The sequence below is a fragment of the Gadus chalcogrammus genome, chromosome 13 (genome assembly GCF_026213295.1).
Source record: "Gadus chalcogrammus isolate NIFS_2021 chromosome 13, NIFS_Gcha_1.0, whole genome shotgun sequence".
Taxonomy (NCBI): domain Eukaryota; kingdom Metazoa; phylum Chordata; class Actinopteri; order Gadiformes; family Gadidae; genus Gadus; species Gadus chalcogrammus.
The window spans coordinates 11,067,068-11,086,429 of record NC_079424.1 but is presented as its reverse complement, the minus strand read 5'-3'; the positions used below and the strand labels follow the sequence as shown (position 1 = coordinate 11,086,429).

The window sequence follows — 19,362 nt, the reverse complement described above, 5'->3', positions numbered from 1 at the left end:
CTCCCCTGACCTTTTACAGGTATATAGAAAGTGTTCATGCCATTTACAATAATATGAGAAACTCTGCACAGAATCAATATAACACCGGCTGGCATCATATAGCACGTATGATTTTGATATGCTTATTGCTTCATTTTCATAAATTTGTAAGATTGAAGATCCTATGAACCAATGGGTAAGGTAATATTATAAAAACGAAAGGTATCCCAAAACTCTAATGTTAAGCGTTATAGATCCATACATTAACTGCAAGATGTTAGAAAAGCCACTCTTTGAATTCAGCCTTAACTCCCTTCAAATGTTTTTTTCCAGCCAGAATGAAGCACAGGTGAGGAGTGTGAGGTGAAGATGAGCGATGCACTGATCAGAACCATGCTGACATCGTCTGTGCCCCTCAGCGCAGGCAGCCTCCACATCCGGAGGACCAACTCGGTGACCTCTCCCTACCCCCAGAGCGTGCCACCTTACGGGCCCCCTGATCGCAAACGCTAGCCGCAGACAGACAGGTAGGTTGCAGCAGGTGCCCTCCACCTGGTTCAGTCGTCCCCCAAGGTGTCCAATCAGGTTACCTTAATGCCCACATCAATTCCTCCATGTGTATCCCGATGACTTTACATTAATACTAGATGCTGATTATTTTTTTCCCTTCTTATCCAGAGACACCAATGAACCGAGTCAGGTATTCTTTTGTGTGCGTGTGTGTGTGTGTGTGTGTGTGTGTGTGTGTGTTTGTTGTGTGTAAAAGTCTGTTCAAATAAAAATACTTGCATGCACTGTGAAGCTCTCCAAAAAGACGGTTAAGAAATGACATGGGTCTTGCTGTAGGGGTTTTGACATCATAATAGCGTGTTGGCTGCTTGGAGTTCGGTTTGGGTTCGGCTTGAGAGCACAGTGCTGGATGGCGAATACTGCAGGTGGCAAGGCAACCTGGACGTGGTGGCAGCCCGTTTGCTACATGCACTTATCTGAACGCAGAAAGAGAGCAGTGAGGGGGGAGGGGGGGCGTGAGACTCATTCATTTTGGTTCAAGTTTTCAAAGAGATGTGTGCACGTTGTGTTGTACGGTATGTGCGATGGTGTTCGTGTGTGTGATTGTGTGTGTGTGTGTGTATGTGTGTGTGTGTGTGTGTGTGTGTGTTTGTGTTGTTGGTTGCGTTTGTCTCTGTGTGTGTTAATGTAATGTTGTTGCATTGTTGTGTGTGTGTGTGTGTGTGTGTGTGTGTGTGTGTGTGTGTGTGTGTGTGTGTTTACGTGCACAGGTGCTCATACACGTGTGAAGCTCAAAAGATATGTTTGGAATAGAGTCGAAGATAATTGTCCTTGTCGTCCAAAGTTATTTAGCCTGATTCTCTTAAAGCCTGCTACTGAAATGTGGCTTTTTGCATTTTTCAGATACTATTTACACCATGTGTGTATATTTACACAGAGACACATCTATATTTCAGCAATATCTGATGTGTCAGCATATAGGTAATCAGAGATAGGAATGGCTGCAGTTTTGGGAGCTGCCAGATTTGCGATTCTTCCCAAGCAGAGCAATGTATCTAACTCCAGCTAAACTCTACAAAAAAATTACAGCAACATCGTCAGTAGCCGTCCTATATACAGACACACACATATATAAAATATGTGCATATAAATACATATATTTGTTTTTGATTAATATCTATTTATCCATATATACTGTATATATATGAATACGTTTGCTTGAATGCTTGGTATATATATGTACTGCAAATATAAACAAGTTCATATATCTCAAAGGTATCGGATGTTCCTTATCATAACTATGAGGTTAGGATGTCAAGATATAAAAGGTAAGGCTGTGATATGTGAGCAGCCCCTCCCCATGCACTCTCCATCCCACCCCAGACAAAAAGAAATGAGGAGAGAAAAGAAAAAGAAATCAAAACTTTCTTTGAAGTAATTGTAAACTAGCGAAGTGAGCGACCCCATTTGGTCATCTGAAATAGTTTTGCCTGTATTCAAAAAGCATATCAGCAATATATATGTACATATACATATGTCGTATATATATATATATTCGAAATGTATATATATGTACATGTCTTATAGGCAACTCCTTAGCCAGGTAACACTGATTGAAAGAGATGCACTGGTCCGAGTATATTAGAGCTACAAGTCCTCAGCAATAAAAATGTTTGGTCTTTTGGTCCCTAAAACAACTAAGGAATGACAGGTAAGACTCCCTGGAGACCGTTGCTATAGCTCTCCTTGGCAACAGTATCCCCTGGAAACGGACAGGCACTCTGAGCTAAACATGGCCATCCCAAATTGAAGCCAATTTGTGTCCTGAAAATATCACATTCCCTTAAGTTCTCTCTCTTCAAAAATGTGTCCTTTTCGCATTTCAAAGTCTGGAAAAAAAATTGGTCTTGAAAAGCAAATTGCCTCATGTTTGACCCACCGTAAAGAAAGATCTCCGAGGGCAATCCACAGATCTTTTTTCAATCATTTTTTTTGTTTTTATGTTTTTTCAAGAGTTTGTTTTTGTTCAGGTTGGACTTGATGTCCTTATTTCCGTAAATAGTTCAGTGGTCAGTTGGTCGTTTTTGAGGGGTTTCTGAATTACTTTTTTTCTCTTCATCTTCATCTTTGCGATTTGACTAAACGTCAACCTTCCTGGTCCAGAAAAAAGGGTGTGTTTCAGTCAAGTTGGGAACAGTAAGGAGAGAGGTGTGTATGGGTGTGCAGGGCGAAGGGGCGAGGGCGTCCTAGGTTGGGCCAGGCTGGTACAAATACAAAGTCTTTCTTAGTTCCAAAGGTTTCGATACATCCAGCGTTCTTTGTCCTTCACTTGGTCGTCGCTCTCTCTCTCGCTCTCCTTTTTCTGAAGCAGCCTCAGTGGTCCATTGGTCGAGAATGCACTCGATGACAGATAGCAAGTAGTCAAACATGTGGTCCAGCTTTACATAACCTAGAGGGAGTTAAGAGAGAGAACAGCGTATTATTGCCAAACACTATTAAAGATAAAAAGGTCAGATCGACTGAAAATGTATTATTCAAACTATTAAAAGGGTTGTTTTCTAAAGTATTCTATAGTAGGCCTACAATAGATATTCTGTGAAACACTAGAGAAAAAAAAGTTAACTATTTTATAAATTATAAATAATTCTAATATGATTAATCTAATAACAGAGATAATTATCCAAACATAAAATAAACAATAATGAAACTACCGAAATAAAAGTTACTAGGGTTTAAGAGGGCCGCCATAACGTCCAACGGCAAGAGGAGTCCTTGTCAATATAAATTATGTCGGACTCTTAAACACCTTTAAAACTGTCCAAGTCAGATGGTCTACGAAAACGATGTAAACACCTCTGTGCCATATTAACAAATTACATCATACATCTCCTTTAAAAAAGCACATTGAAGAAGACCACATATATTTTCTTATAACTCTCTTACAATGCATAATATTTTTTATTCATTCTATTTCATCAAATGAAAATATGGAGTTCAAAGTGTTTTATGGGTTTTTTCTGGAGCCAGCATTTCTCCGAGCTAAAAATAAAAGAACGAACCCTCCCAATAACATTGAACGTGATTGGAGATGTCACATTGAATTGGAATCGCATATTTCTGTGACGCGTTCCTATTAGATGGCGGGCGCATCCTCCTGAGCGCGACGATTCGCCTCGGGACACCATCGGCGTATGCTTCAGTTAGTTTGTGAGTGGGTGATAAGTTGCTCGTGAATGAAGTCATCAGTGGTGAATGAGCAGCGCTGCCTAAACTCTCCATCACGCAGATGAAGGGAGGAGACAAAGGGAGGGAACGGCGGGCGTACCTGCCTCAGGGCTAATAAATGTCTGTTGGATGCAATTTCTGTCCCTGTGTTGAAAACACTCGGCCGTCTGCCAATGATCCTTCCCCTAACAGGAGTAACGTGTGCGCGTGTTTTAGAAACGGTATGTGATATATAATATCGATTTAAAGCATATATGTTTTAAATGCAGTATAGGCCTACTATATACTGTGCATATGAGGCATGTATGTTTTAAATACAGTTTATATACTGTGCGTATGAGGTATGTATGTTTTAAATGCAGTATAATAGCCTACTGTGCATGTGAGGTATGTTTTTCTTAATGCAGTAAATGTACTGTGCTTGTGAGGTATGTATGTTTTAAATGCAGCATATATACTGTGTATGTTTTAAATGCAGTATACTGTGCATGTGAGGTATGTATGTTTTATATGCAGTTTATATACTGTGCATGTGAGGCATGTTTGTTTTAAATGCAGTATATAAACTGTGCATGTGAGGTATGTATGTTTTAAACGCAGTATATAAACTGTGCATGTGAGGTATGTATGTTTTATATGCAGTATATAAACTGTGCATATGAGGTATGTATGTTTTAAACACAGTATATAAACTGTGCATGTGAGGTATGTATGTTTTAAATGCAGTATATATACTGCATGTGAGGTATGTATGCTTGAAATGCAGTATATATACTGCATGTGAGGTATGTATGTTTGAAATGCAGTATATATGCACTGTAGTACATGTGAGGTATGCCTGTTTCATAAACAGTATGCATGGGAAATATATGTTTTCCATGCAGTAAATATACTGTACATGTGTGGTATGTAGGCTTTATAAGCAGTATACACAGTATAAAAGTGAAGTTTGCATGTAGTATATAGTGTATACTTTAATGTACATGTGGGGTTTATTTGTTTTATGAACAAATTATATACAGGCCTGTGAACTAAGCATTTCCAGGGTAGTGGCTGGGTATAGGGTTCAAAAGGTACTGGGTTCGATGCCCCAATGTACAAATTCCAACTATAGGCATTGTTGAGCAAGACATACTAACACACCCTGCGCCTTAGCGCCATGCATCCCTCCCATAGTACTGGTAGTCGCTTCTAGATGAAGTGTCAAATTATAGATGTTGAATGGAAATGTCGGCTTCATTTACACATTGATAGAAGTTGGTAAGTCATTTCTAGCTCCTATTCCGACTACTAACTGGTCTGCCCGCTAAACAGATGAAGAACAGAAAGCATACACAGCAATGCAGAAACACAATTTCCTCGTCTGTATTTGGAAGCACGAAGCGTCCCTATAGAGTGCAGCCATTTCAAAAGCACATTTACAGTATTACGATGATTTTCAAAAGGATGGTTATTAAGTTTCCTAATCCAGTAGGCCTAAATGTCATTAAAGTTGTATTGCATATAGTCCTCTCGCTGGGACCTGACACAATAATGAATTTCATAAGTGGGAAATCAAATTCCATAAAAGATAAACTCCCTTGAACCTGCACACAGTTGGCAGCGGTTAAAAGCCACCTTTTAGCACACACACACACACACACACACACACACACACACACACACACACACACACACACACACACACACACACACACACACACACACACACACACACACAATGAATCCATGGAAGATTGTGCAATCCAATAATGTCACAGTATTTAAACCTGTACACCTGCCTCAACAGAAGTTGAGATGGAAATGTTTTTCAACTCACGGATTGGGAGGGGGGGGGGGGGGGGGGGGGTGGTATCAAAGATAAGCCCAAGGTCTGACCTGTGATGTTTCTGCCCCTCTCCCCCCTTCCCTCACCCGCCCACCAGGGCAAGGGGGGGGACTGCTGGGGGGGGGGGGGGGCAGGGAAGGGGGCGGGGCTAGTAGGGGCGGTTGGCGTCCTTCGGCCTCTTCAGCTGCACCTTGAGTCTCTTCATGCCGATCTGGAAGCCGTTCATGGACTGGATGGCGGCCTGCGCACTTCCTGGGTTGTCAAAGCTCACAAACCCTGAAGGGGGAGGAAAAGCGGATAGATGTGGTTAGAAGTGAGACAAAAACATCTGTTGAAACATCGAAGTGAGGAATACAACTACAGGCAACATGGGATGTGTCACAAACGTGGTCACAAATAGGATTTTTTTGTAAATAAAGAATCAAAGACATAAAAAATTACAACAATAATATTGATTGATTAATAATATTAGAAAATATTATTATTACAAAGGAATATTATCATTCATTCGTCGCATGTAATCAAAAAATAACTTTTATGTGGTAACATGCCTTCCTTTAGTACAAGACACAAACATCCGGACATTTCTAGCACAATGGCGGAAACTCCAGCAGCTTTCATGACACAGATACCCATTCTTCTGGGCGTTTAACAAAAACCTACGTGATTCATTCATGCTCAGACTCAGGTAAATTATCTGTGGTAAACAAGGTTATTAGTCATGGAGGAGGAAGGAGAATAATACGAAGAAAAAAAGAGCAGAAGAAGAAGAAGAGTAAATAATCTCTTGGTTTTATTTGTATTACCCACCAAAGCATTTACTTTGGTTTGTCGCCCGATCCACAAACACTTTGGAGGAGATGACATTACCGAAAGGAAGGAACATCTGCATCAGCTCTCCATCCCCAAACTCCTGGGGAAGGTGGTAGATGAACAGATTGCAGCCTTCCGGCCCTGACACACAGAGGAAGACACAACACGGAGAGAGGGAGAGAGACACAGAGAAACATAGAGAAAGAGAGACAGAGACAGAGACAGAGACAGAGAGACAGAGAGAGAGAGAGAGACAGAGACAGAGACAGAGAGACAGAGAGAGAGAGAGAATTGCAGAGGGTTAGTAGTTGTAGCGAGGAGAGCGGGGAAGAAAATGAGGTGGCCATGAGATGACGTGAAGAATGAGAGTACAAAGGAAATGTAGATATTAGAATCTAGAAGCCAAAACACAGAGGATAGAAGGATAGGAGAGGAAATGCCTGACTTAAAAATGACCTCAAAGATGTCATAGTTAGGATGGAGGAAACAGCATATATACACACAAAAAAAACCCTGACTTTTAAATGTACACAATATCAAAACGTTGATTATAAATTGCAGTTATTTGTAAATGGAAATTATGAGTTCCAATTTATCTTTGACAACGTTAATTTGGTTTTGTTTTCCAAAGGGGTGAACGGTAATTTTCTTCCATCACGCTCACTGAAGGCAGGGGTATAGTGAAAACAAGCACGGTGACCAAGCAGAGAGCTCAACGTCAGTGAAGTTATTTATTCTCTAGTTGTGTATTGTGTGACCACAAGGGGGCAGTAACACCCCAAGCACAGACCCAGCCAAACGGGGGTCACTGAGTTCCTTTCAGCATAACTGGAGTTGGTCTCCACAGTTTTTTATGAAACACTCTGGAGATGCCTATACAAAGTGTTGATAAGAGTGCAAAATACAAGCTGATTTATTTGCTTCTTCATTTCATTCTTTCACTCTCGGAGTAGTTTGTAAAACGCCAACCCCAAAATGAATTGTTCAGCTTTATTTCACTATTTTCTCTCAGCCAATAGGAGGAGACATCATACAATCACGCTGGGGTAAAACGATTCATTTAAACTTAAACTTTATCTAGTGTCACCTATTCTGTCATGAGCCAGCCTATGATTACAACACACATCTGTTACTACTATATATAACTAGTGTGTGTTTATGTGTGTGTATGTGTGTGTGTGTATGTGCATGTATCTGTGTATGTGTGTGTTTGTGTGTGTTTTGTGCATATATGTTGGTATGTTTGTGTTATTGTGCGTATGTGCATGTATGTGTGTGTTTTTTCTGTGTGTGTGTGTGTGTAGCGATGTATGTTTGGGGATCTTTTTTTATGTGTGTTTGTGTATGCCGTCGGTCTGTGTGTGTGTGTGTGTGTGCGTGTGGGTATGACAATGCACACATGTGGCTATCTTTGTGTGATTGTGTGAATGTGCGTGCATGTGTGTGTTTGTGTGTGTGTGTATAGCGATGTATTTTTGTGGATCTATGTGTGTGTGTGTGTGTATGTGCGTGTGCGTGTGTGTGGGAGTAGGTACCTTCTCTCTGCTGCTGGGGGATGATGGGGGCTGGCTGGGGGAAGGCCTGGCTGATCTGACCGTATGCAGCGGGATAGGCTGCTGAGACACACACACACACACACAGATCAGATAACGCTCTTGGCTAACCCACACCACACACACACGCACGCACACACACACATACAAGCACACACACATGTTTACTGCACCCAGATACACCAGGCAATCGATCAGATAAGACGAAACAATAGAGTTTGCATGTTACACGCAAAGCGACACACACACACAAACACACACACACACACACACACACACACACACACATACACACACAAACACACACACACACACACACACACACACACACACACACACACACACACACACACCACACACACACACACACACACACACACACACACACACACACACACACACACACACATATACACTCAATGCTACCGGGAGAGATTGACAGACAGACCTGCATACTGCTGGACTCCTGTGTAAGCCTGCTGAAGAGGATCAGCTGCAGTGGGACTCTGAGCTGCAGGGAGAGAGGGAGAGAGAGAGGGAGAGAGAGAGAGAGAGAGAGAGAGAGAGAGAGAGAGAGAGAGAGTCAGAATCAGAAAGTGCGGAAGGCCAACAGAGAGAAAGATGGTGCTGGGGGAGGATATAGATGGAAGGAGGGGACACATGGGTTGGAGGGGGATAGAGCGATACATAATGTGAGAGGGAGAGGAGGGACACGGGATAAGGGAGGGGGAGAGAGGTGATAAAAAGAGGAATGGACAGGAGGAGGAAGCAGGACGGTTAGCGAGCGACACAACGCTGTGTCAACCGGCCGTCTGTCAGAGAACTGCAGGGACACACTCCTCCCTCTCTCCCGTCAGAGTCTCCCTCTTTCTCTCTCTCCCTTTCTCCCTACCTTTGTCCTTTCCTATTTCTCCATTACTCCCCCCATCTCTCCCTCCCTCTCTTCCTCTATGTTTCTCTCTCTCTTTCTCCCTCCATCTGAACTTTCAAGATTCAAAGGGCTTCATTAGCATGGATAACTAAATTAATTTACATTGCCAAAGCACAGAAAGTAAAATGTATACAATATTGGGTAATTTATTTTGTATTACGTCGCCTAAAATAAGATATAATACAAATGTAAACGTACCCATACACTGAAACTATCATATTATACAATGAGGTAAAGGTCAGGAAAGGGTTGAGTTAATCAAACGGTGACCTGGGATGGGTCATAGTATTACTGTCTCTTTACCCATCTACGTAAACATTATTGACAGTATGCCACTAGAGATTGTTGACTTATTTAGACATGCAAACATGTTTAGTGACATCTCTCTAGCGATCTATATTTCTCTCTCTCTGCCTCTCTTTCTCTCTCCCTCCCTGGCTCTTCCTCTAATGTCGCTCCTTCACTCTTTCTCTCTCTCTGCCTCTCTTTCTCTCTCCCTCCCTGGCTCTTCCTCTAATGTCGCTCCTTCACTCTTTCTCTCTCTCTGTCTCCCTCCATCTCTCCATCTCCCTCACTCTCTTCCATCCTCTCTCTCTCTCTCTCTCTCTCTCTCTCTCTCTCTCTCTCTCTCTCTCTCTCTCTCTCTCTCTCTCTCTCTCTCTCTCTCTCTCTCTCTCTCTCTCTCTCTCTCTCTCTCTCTCTCTATTCTGCCATTATTCAGGACATGCTGTTGTTGTTGTGAAGCACACCCTTAAGCGTATTCTAACTACTAGTGTGTGCTAGTGATCAAAGAATAAACAAGAATTGAGAACGGACCACCTGTACTCGGGCTACCAGTATTTTTCTATTTTATTTTGCTTCGCTTTAACCTTTTGTACGATAGTTGTAACTGTGCTACATTAAAAACAGCCCGTGACTCATGCTTCATGGAGGATAACAGTCATGGTTTGTGTGTGTTTGTGTGTTCATGTATGTGTGTGTGTGTGTGTGTGTGTGTGTGTGTGTGTGTGTGTGTGAGTGTGTGTGTGTGCATGTGCTTGCTTGTATGTATGGAGTAGGCATAGTCCCAGCAATATTCCCCACATTTATTCTGCAAACGTGCAGCACTGAGTCATCAAAGAGGACAGAGAAACAAGACATTACAGATACGCAGACCCTGCATCCACATCAACACACACACACACACACACACACACACACACACACACACACACACACACACACACACACACACACACACACACACACACACACACACACACACACACACACACACACACACACACACACACACACGTTTACCCTACCAACAGGGGACTATGGGTTTTCATCGACCAAGTGTGGACCTCTATTTCTGGTCATTTAAAAAATACAAAAACATAATACAGAGTTTAGTTTTAAGTTATTTTGTCATAATATAACTTCAAATGTGTTTTTTTGATTTCTTTTAAAGAAGTTGCCAAGAGGGGACTTGAATACTTAAGCGATATTTACATATCAAAGAGGGGACTCCATTCACTGCAGCAAGGGAGCTGTCTGTGCCTATTGTTTCACTCAATGAGTGTTTGCCAATGCAACTGTTGCTTCTGTCAATGTGTTTACATGGGAAAATATAAAAGATGGTCCCCACTTGGATTGTACAACATGACAGAAGTCCCCTGTTAAATGGTATGGGGCGACCCTCACACTCCTGCATGGATCTATTCATGAAGTGTGGAAAAGAACAAATATAATCCTCATCAATAATCTATAATCATCTTTTAAGATATATTTAGAAGGGTTAAAAAATGTGCCTTTAATTTGCAATTTGCAAGTTAAATATGGACAATAATGCGATTAATCACGATTCAATATTTTTATTGATTGACAGCCCTAGTTAGCCCTGTTATCTATAAGTCTTTTTTCCTCATGACAAAATGTCTCTTATGAACTATGGAAGAACTGTGTAAAGGCTCTATGGCAAATTATTTATTTTGTACTATAGAGAAAGCAGTTAACATTTTTTTTCTACCCTAATGAATACATAAATGCTGGAGTGTAAGTGTCGCTCCATACCATTTAACAGGGGACCAGTGTCATTTTGAACAGGCAAAGAGGGGACTTCTGTCATTCTGTACAATCCAAGAGGGGACCATCTTCTCTGTTTAACAGCACAAAGTTAAAAACAAGATTCTACACATCAAACTTTCTTTGATGGTCTGTATACTATTGTGCAGGTTCTGACATATGCTGTAGGTACAACCCGGTATCACACGATTGCGTGCTCCTGCGCACAAACGTTAATCTATTGAAGCGTGTTCCAGAGCACGATAGTCCGACTTTTTGCGTGTTACACAGAACGAAATGTAAACCAATGCATTCTGAATGGGAGGCTCCACAAAACGGTACGAGAGAGAGAGAAAGAGAGAGAGGGAGGGACAGAGAGAGAGAGAGAGAGCGAGAGAGAGGCTTCAGAAAGGGTGTGCGCAGATAGTACAGTGCACCCTAGTTATGTTTATGCCAAAACCACAAATGCTATATGTATATATATTAGAGCTGTCAGTTAAATGCGTTATTAACGGCGTTAACGCAAACCAATTTTAACGGCGTCAAAATTTTTATTGCACGATTAACGCAAATCTTTTATAAAAAATAAATAAAAAAAACAAAACATTTCTTTGGCTCAAAACAAAGAAGCAGTAGCCTGACTGCTATGTTTAAATGAAATTTGTTCAAAGCAGTCGTTTAATTGCACTATAGGCTCTTTTTTTGTATCGTCCTGTTTTGATCAGTATATGCCAATGTTGTTATCAATAAAAATTATTTGCACAAGGCAAGCCGATGCACTTCACCATGTTGATAAGAGAATTAAAATGAGCAGAATTAATGGGACAAAGATATCAAGGGATATTTAGCATATATATATTTTTTGGTGATTAATCGTGAGTTAACTATGACATTAATGCGATTAATCACGATTAAATATTTTAATCGCTTGACAGCTATAATATATATATATATATGGCCTAATTATATATATTGCCTATATATATGTATAGGCTATATATATAATTAGGCTATAATTATATTATTTAGCGTGTAATGAGACAATCTATAGCCAAATTGTCGAAGATGCCCGAGAATCTCCGGGGATATCAGCATGGGAAATCGGCGAATCAGACCCATGAACCTATAAAGAAAGACGTCATCTCAAGCGGGAGAGAACGTTTGCGGTGCTGGTTTGTGTCACGTAAGTACAGGGCTCTCATGTCTCATGCATTCGGCGTGAGACACACGCAATTCAACCCATGCACACGCTCGAACCTGTGCCGAACCTGTGTCCGTACTTACTAGCCAAAATTTGAGTACGCAGTACGTTCCAATTCAGATCCGGCGAAAAGAAGTATACTTCAAGGACCCGGATGCCGTACTCAAAACGGGCTAATCCTGAAGTGTGGATCGAAGGACACTCCCCGTACTCAACGGCAGCCATCTTAGCAACGTAGCAGAAGAGGCGGAGCCAGGCTGAGCCAAAGTCGGCGCATTTTCCACATAGCCTGCATTAATAGAGTCATTTTGTAGTTGTTATAGTTGTTATAGCTGCTAGGCGTAAAGAGTTCACCGTTCAAAGCGGGATGTTTATTGCGGGGGAGGAGCCACGGCGGCACTCGTGATCGTAATTTCCGGTTAGTGCACCACGGAGTACTCGATTTGGAACAGCACTCACATCTGAAAAAATAACGTACCTTGCTCGTAGTAGATAGTGCGGATAGTATACTTCCTTTAAGTATACTCATGGAAGTCCGGGTATGGTCTCACGAAAATACGTGACACTGTCACGTTATTTAATCTATTCAAACGTGATCAGGGACACGTAGGCCTATTTTCTAAAATGTGTATTTCAATTGGAAGTAGGCTATTCGTCGTGTCACTAAGCATGACTTCCAAACTAAGGTTCTGTCCGGGAGCGTTCTCCCTAATGTCCCTTATGGAGCTCCGTACAGATCATTCATTGTTGAAAATTGTCTGCGACAACTAACAAATGACAGCTTTTGGCCACCCGTTTCTACTTAAAATTGTCTGTGATAACTAACAATATGACAGCTTTTGGCCACCCGTTTCTACTTTCACCTTTGATACTGAGAAATTGTGACAATACACCATTAAATGCAGGTGCGCTGCTCTGTAGGCAAACCGCGAAGGAAAAAAGGGTAGCTGCTTCATCTGTTCTTTTTAGAATTGTATGTCTTGATGTTTATGTTATCTAGCCATCTATTCTCTTGTTTTTGGCTATGTGAATGAACGTCCGCGTCGATGCCTCGATCGCAAGTCCAGTGTCGCGAGCGGACGTTGCCATGACATCTAGAAATCATACCGTATTTAATGGGTTGTAGTGAGTGTAACATAATTCACCTACAGGATTTTGTTATGTGTTGTTCTTTCAATTGTGTTAGGCATGTCGTTTACTGTCTTGGTGGTTCAGGGATCGCTGTCCCTTTTAAGGATTACGAGCGTCTCATGACGTCAGAGCCCATGCGGGATTTGTTTACCTTCAGTTTGGTTTGGTTTGTTGCATTTTGTTTGGGTATTTCCAACATGGTAAAGATGGTTTGTTGTTCCCAGTATTTGTTTTGTCTGTCTGGGTTAAGTTTCCTCCGTTCTGGCTCGGTCGGTCCTTGTGATTTTGGTACTGGTTTTCTGTCCAAACCATATAATCGCACATTTTCTAATCTTCCTTACGCTACACTTATCCCTTTACAGATTTCATGATACTTTATTCTAATAAATAACTTTATCCCTTATCATGTGTGGATCCCGATCTTTGCTCTGACCCGAGCCTCGTCTTAATGCAGGCAAGGAGATGGAAGAGCGTTATGAATAATTATTAGATGATTGTGGTGTACAATGAAAGACAGTAAAGATTGAATATGAATGGCAAAATAAGGATGGGATTTTATTTGAACAATAAAATATGTGTTGGGCAAATTATAGAGAGGCTGAGATTATAGATTTCATATTCAAAAGGCGAAGGGGTGAAAAAATTTAAGAAATATATTTAAGAAATATAGGCCTACTCAAAGCCCAAATCATTGATATCATACCCTATCCAATAATAAAGAAATTTGAATTTGAATGGTAACAATTCCGTTAAATCCTCATCCTCGTTTTGATAGTCTCACTCATGGCCGATCAGTGTGTTCTTTCTGATTAGCTCTTAATTGAGATCACCTGTCACGCACCCCTTTATTAAAGGTGAAGCCAATGGGTTTGGTTTACTTTTCGCATCGGCCTGTGTCAATTGAGGTTGAGTTTAGTGAGGGTTGAAAGTTTTCGATCTAGATTGCAGATCACTATTGTCACTTTATACAAACTGAAAGTATTTGTTGTTGCGTGTTTGTTTTTGTGGGCATTTGACTGAACAGCCCAGACAAATATTGCTACCAACATGGCACTTCGAAACAGACCACCGCAGTGAGTAAAAGTTATTTTCTTTTATTAAATGTTGACGTTTTTGGGCTGTCTCCTCAGACACAAGCCATCAGTATCCCTGCTCTTTGCACCTTGACATGCATGTCACCGCTGTTTGTTAACCTAGCTTTGCTGATTTGTATCTTGTGATGTGTGTGTTTTTCTTAACAGGTGTTGGATGACTGACAAGATCTATGGGGGGGCCCCCTTTGGGCCCCCCCATACCAACTTAGTCTTCAAAGGAATCTAGTGCCATGGGACTCCAGTGTCTTCAAAACATCCTTGGAATACATGTGTATGAATGGTCCACCGAAGGGTTGATCTGGAAGCCACCACGGTCCACGCAGTAATCTGCTGCGTGGGCCGTAGTGGCTTCCAGAGCCATCTTTCGGTCTTGGTCAGGATTTGTTACAGTTGCCCTTCAATGTAGCAGGCTACGGATTTCTGAAGAAGCCTGCTTTACGTAGCATTGGAGTACAAATATTGTGCAAAATGCTCATGTTATTGCACTAGCACTGGTAACCTGTAGATTAGCTTAGTTTAACGTCATTCGGTGTTGTCTGTCAAATGTGTGGCTTACTTTAAGTCCACAAGGCCCTCTGGTAAACCACGTTGGAACTCCCCTGGACAAGGTGATTAGTCACTGGGTGTGTGCTAAAGTTTTGTTCCATTTTTCATTAGTTGGTTAAGGTTTGGTAGAATTGTTTGGATGCTAGCGACGTGATGGCGTATGTACAAGAGCCTACCGTGGCCAGGCCACAGTTGCGACGGCCACGGCCAGATGGCCTAGTGTGAGTGCAACCTTGATTGCATTTGTATACTGTTTACCATTGGATGTTTATGCAATTTGGCTTAATTCATCCGCTGTAAAGCTGCATTTGACTATTCCAGGGTCGTTTTGTACAGGCTTTCAATTTACCATGTTGACTAGTTTGTGGGAATTTTTTTTCTTTTTTTTTTTTTACCCTTGCTTACAATCCAACGGTTGCGACCACTTATGCAACTGGGCTGTGAACCTTGCAATTCTAGTTGCATATTTGTACACGCAAGCTTGTCCATTTCTATCGACATCACTAACACTAGCTTCAGCATTTCCTTGTAGGCCATTAGCTGACTTGTGTATTGGAGCGATGATTTGGGTATTTTAAGATGCTTGAAAACCTAAAATAAAGCAAAATGCGTGTCTGGTGTGCAAGAGACAATTTGTTGGCTTGCAGTAGTCGAGGAGTTGCCGTAGGTCGTAAGCCATCTGGAGGTTGTGGCAATGGAGGCTAGTGGTAGATCTGCCATCCAAGAAAGGTTAGTTCTTCTGAAGCATGATTAATAGTTTAGTAAATTGAATCTATTCATATAGAACTATAAAATCCAAGACTGCAGCCAGTAACTTGGATCGCAATATGTGGAAAGTATTGGTCTTCATTTGTAACAACAGAATAATTAACATGACTAACTGGGTTTCTTCCATTTTCTAACTAGGGGGACTTGACTGGTGAGTCTACTGGATTAATCAGTAGCGGTACTTTGCCCAACAGATTTCATGGCATGACTACAGGGTGACAAAGACAATTATTCCCTGCCTATCAAAATAGACTTCTAAAACATATCTGCTAGAACAGTTCCTATACTTTTTGTATAATTTAGTCATGCTGCAAATTTACTTTTTGTAGTTGCTCCATATTTAGTTCTTTGACAGCCTCACCTGCTAGAAAAGTCTATTCAAATCGGCTAAATATAATGAACTAAATTAATAGCCATGAAATGTTGTCAATCATACTAATGGCAAATACCCCCTTTCAGTTGGTGGTTCAACACTGATGTCTCTCTAGGCTTGAGGGAGAGCTCACAAGTAAATTACACGATTGTCCTGGCGCAATTGGAATACACTTTTATTTAGTCTACCTGACCAGGGACATCTTTGAACTATAGGTCACCTAACCCAAACTTTTCACTCTTGTTAGGTTGTCCTTTTCTCTTGTTTTAACCCGAAAGGGCTGAAAATATCAACATTTCAGGTATTCTGTTTGGATAATGTGCAAAACTTGTGGCTTCACTAATAAAAAAAATTAACGAATGTATTTTTCTTAATGTGGTTAAACTATTTAAAGATTTATATGCAAAATATTTCTGCTCAATTTGTGGTCAATGAAACTCAATTTTTTTAATTTGATAAAACACAACTATGGGTTAAAGGTATTTGCTTTGGGCATCTTTTGATATTTTTTAGAATCTAGCTCCATTGCCGTTAGAAATGGTGTCTCCCAGTACTGCAAAGTGCTTCCACAAGTTTAAAAAAGAATGGGCAGAAAAGGAACTGCCAACTAAATCTATTTAACATGGGTAGAAAGTTTCCATGGAAGCTCTTGGCTGCTGGTTGCCAACACGGCTCCACTGTAAGCCTGTGACCTTGCGTTTAACTTTTTTGGACTTTTGGTGACTTTCACAAAAAAGAAATGAACTGGTTAATACAATAAACAAGACATTTGAAACTTCAGCTACATTTTTATTTATTTGTACTGCCTTTGATTTCAACCCGTGACATGTTTGTCGGATGATAACTATGTACCCGTGACCGCATATCATGGTACCATTTTGAACTGTTTGTGGATATTGCATTAAATCCATATGCTTGAAACTTTTCAATAATACATAATAATACATGGCTGCTTTTACATTATTACTCATTTTGGGGGTTATTTCAGTCTCTCCAACCTGCAGGTTGTGCGAAGAATCAATGTGAATGGGAATATTCGATAAATGTCTTGATATCATCTTTCGTCTCAACACTTCTGCTGCAGCCGCTTAAAGTCTCACTCCGAGAACCTTAAAATATGAATCAATCCATTAGAAGTATGAAAATATCTTACGGGGCAAACAAGGTGTGCTTTGACATCTAAGTTTTGAGGCGATTGCAACAGTGCCACACATGGGGTAATTAGCTGTCGATTTTTGAGGCCTTTATCAATAATGACCAGCTATAGATTTGCTTCCCGATGGAGATTTCTGACAAATTACATGTTATTTAGCATCTACACGTTAAGCTGAGTCCAATGAGATCAAGCTCGCCCTCTTGCTACACCGAGATCATGTCCTAGACCATAGGTGTACCATGTAAAATACATGTTACCATTTGCTAGAGTGTCATGCTTGGTGTCTTTGGACTCAACTAGTACATGTTGAGCTGGGGATCGAACAATTTCAAAGGTCTAGACCCTTATATTGTATTTTAATTGTATTTGTTTCTCATTTTTATTGATACAAATGAATAGATAGGTTTTTGTTAGACTATTCTGTTCCTAAAAACACACTAACAAATCAAGTTTGACAAATTATTATTACATTAGTTGAGATTACCATCTTTCCCTTACATTATATATTATATATATATATATAGTTATTTCCTCTTTTCATAAAAGCAGGAGTGTGAATGTCGCTCCATGCTATCTAAGAAGGGACTTTAAAATGCATTCCTTTAACCGTAGACTAAGCACACAAGTTTGTAGTTGTAAAAAAATAAAAACCTTATTAAGTTTAGATATTTGTGTTCATGACAACATTGTTGGGGCAACTTTAATTGCAAAATAACACTATGTATATATACATATATATATATCATATTTTATTTAGATTGTTATTACCTCTTAAGAACTATCCATTTTGCTTATTTATTTTTTTACTCATCCATGATGGAGTGTGAACGTCACTCTATGCTATCTAAGAGAGAACTTCTGTCATTATGTATCAGCCAACAGTGGACCCCTGCAATTCCATACAGTACAAGTGTGGACCATTTTCTGTGATGCAAATCAACAATTCAAATGCATTTCTTTAAAAATAGATTGGGGACTGGAGTACATTGTAAAATGGTAAATTAAGGCTAATTTGGGGATTGAACCATTTCAAAGGTCTAGACCCTTATATTGTATTTGTTTATCATTTTTATTGATACAAATGAATAGATAGGTTTTTTGTTAGACAATTCATATTAATAATAAGCCATATACCTTCAGAGAGAGAGGAGAGGAAGCAGCCCCCCTGGACACCAAAACAGCTCCTGGGAGCCACGGCCAGGCCGTTTTTCTCTGACTCCTCCCTAAAGACCATCTCCTGCAGCACTAAGGACACAGAGGAGGAGGAGAGAGAAGGAGGGTTATTTTTTTGTCAACATGTGCTGTATTGGACCTGGACTGAAAGGGTGGTTGTGTTGCATGAGAGGGGAATGGATGACACTTTGTGACAGCAACGTATTTGATTTCATGGAACAGGATCATGGGAAGACGCACAGGCAGCATTTACTGACGATAGTCAGACAACAACGGGTGTACATTATTCTTATCGATGAATGATCACATTGTTGGCAGTGGCGTTAGGTCTGATATTGCCCTAACAAAGGTGAGGGGAGTGATCATGTTGAGGCGGTTATGGCTAGAGGACAAGTTAATTTGCCATGGACTATGAGGGGAAGTCTGCATGTCTGCAAGAATGCACGACAACTAAAGGAATCTACCCAATAAACTAAAATTCAGGAGATTGGCCTTGCCGCAGTAGCTACATGGAACACCTTTCAATACGAGAGATTAAGAGAGCTATATAATAGGTGAAAGGAGATTTAAATGAATTATAAGTAAGGTAAAGGTTATGTAATTTGTGATATCATTTGTATACTTTCTTTTCCATGACAGGAATGCACCCTCTCTCTCCCTCCCTCCCTCTCTCTCTCTCTCTCTCTCTCCCTCCCTCCCTCCCTCTCTCTCTCTCTCTCTCTCTCTCTCTCTCTCTCTGTCTCTGTCTCTGTCTCTCTTTCCCTCCTTCTCTTTCACGTTCAGGTGGCTCCCTCGCTCCTACGCCCTTCCAACCATGACCAAGTGTCACGGTTAACCCTCCCGTGTGTGACCTAGAGGTCGCTCTCCCGTCTCCTATCCAGCTAGTCCCAGCATGCCACAACTCCCATTGTTATCGGTTATACCAGAGAGCACCACCCAATGACCCCCATCCTCCTCCTATAGCTTCTCCTCGACTGCTCTCTCTCTCTCTCTCTCTCTCTCTCTCTCTCTCTCTCTCTCTCTCTCTCTCTCTCT

At 40.9% G+C, this 19,362-nt stretch overlaps 1 protein-coding gene across 6 annotated transcripts in view; it reads right to left on the bottom strand.

The window, feature by feature from the left end:
* Nucleotides 1-5,690: 5,690 nt before the first annotated feature.
* Nucleotides 5,691-19,362, bottom strand: part of celf4 (CUGBP, Elav-like family member 4) — an 80,089-nt gene continuing 66,417 nt past the window's right edge. For 2 of the 6 annotated variants that reach the window (XM_056606144.1, XM_056606141.1), the window contains 4 exons: nucleotides 8,357-8,419; nucleotides 7,891-7,971; nucleotides 6,353-6,496; nucleotides 5,691-5,818 (listed from right to left, as the gene is read on the bottom strand). In XM_056606144.1, coding sequence (XP_056462119.1) covers nucleotides 5,691-5,818; nucleotides 6,353-6,496; nucleotides 7,891-7,971; nucleotides 8,357-8,419 — 416 coding nt within the window. Of the gene's footprint in view, nucleotides 5,819-6,352; nucleotides 6,497-7,890; nucleotides 7,975-8,353; nucleotides 8,420-18,288; nucleotides 18,400-19,362 lie in introns of all 6 variants that reach the window. The other 4 variants (XM_056606139.1, XM_056606140.1, XM_056606142.1 and 1 more) reach the window with 4 other exon arrangements.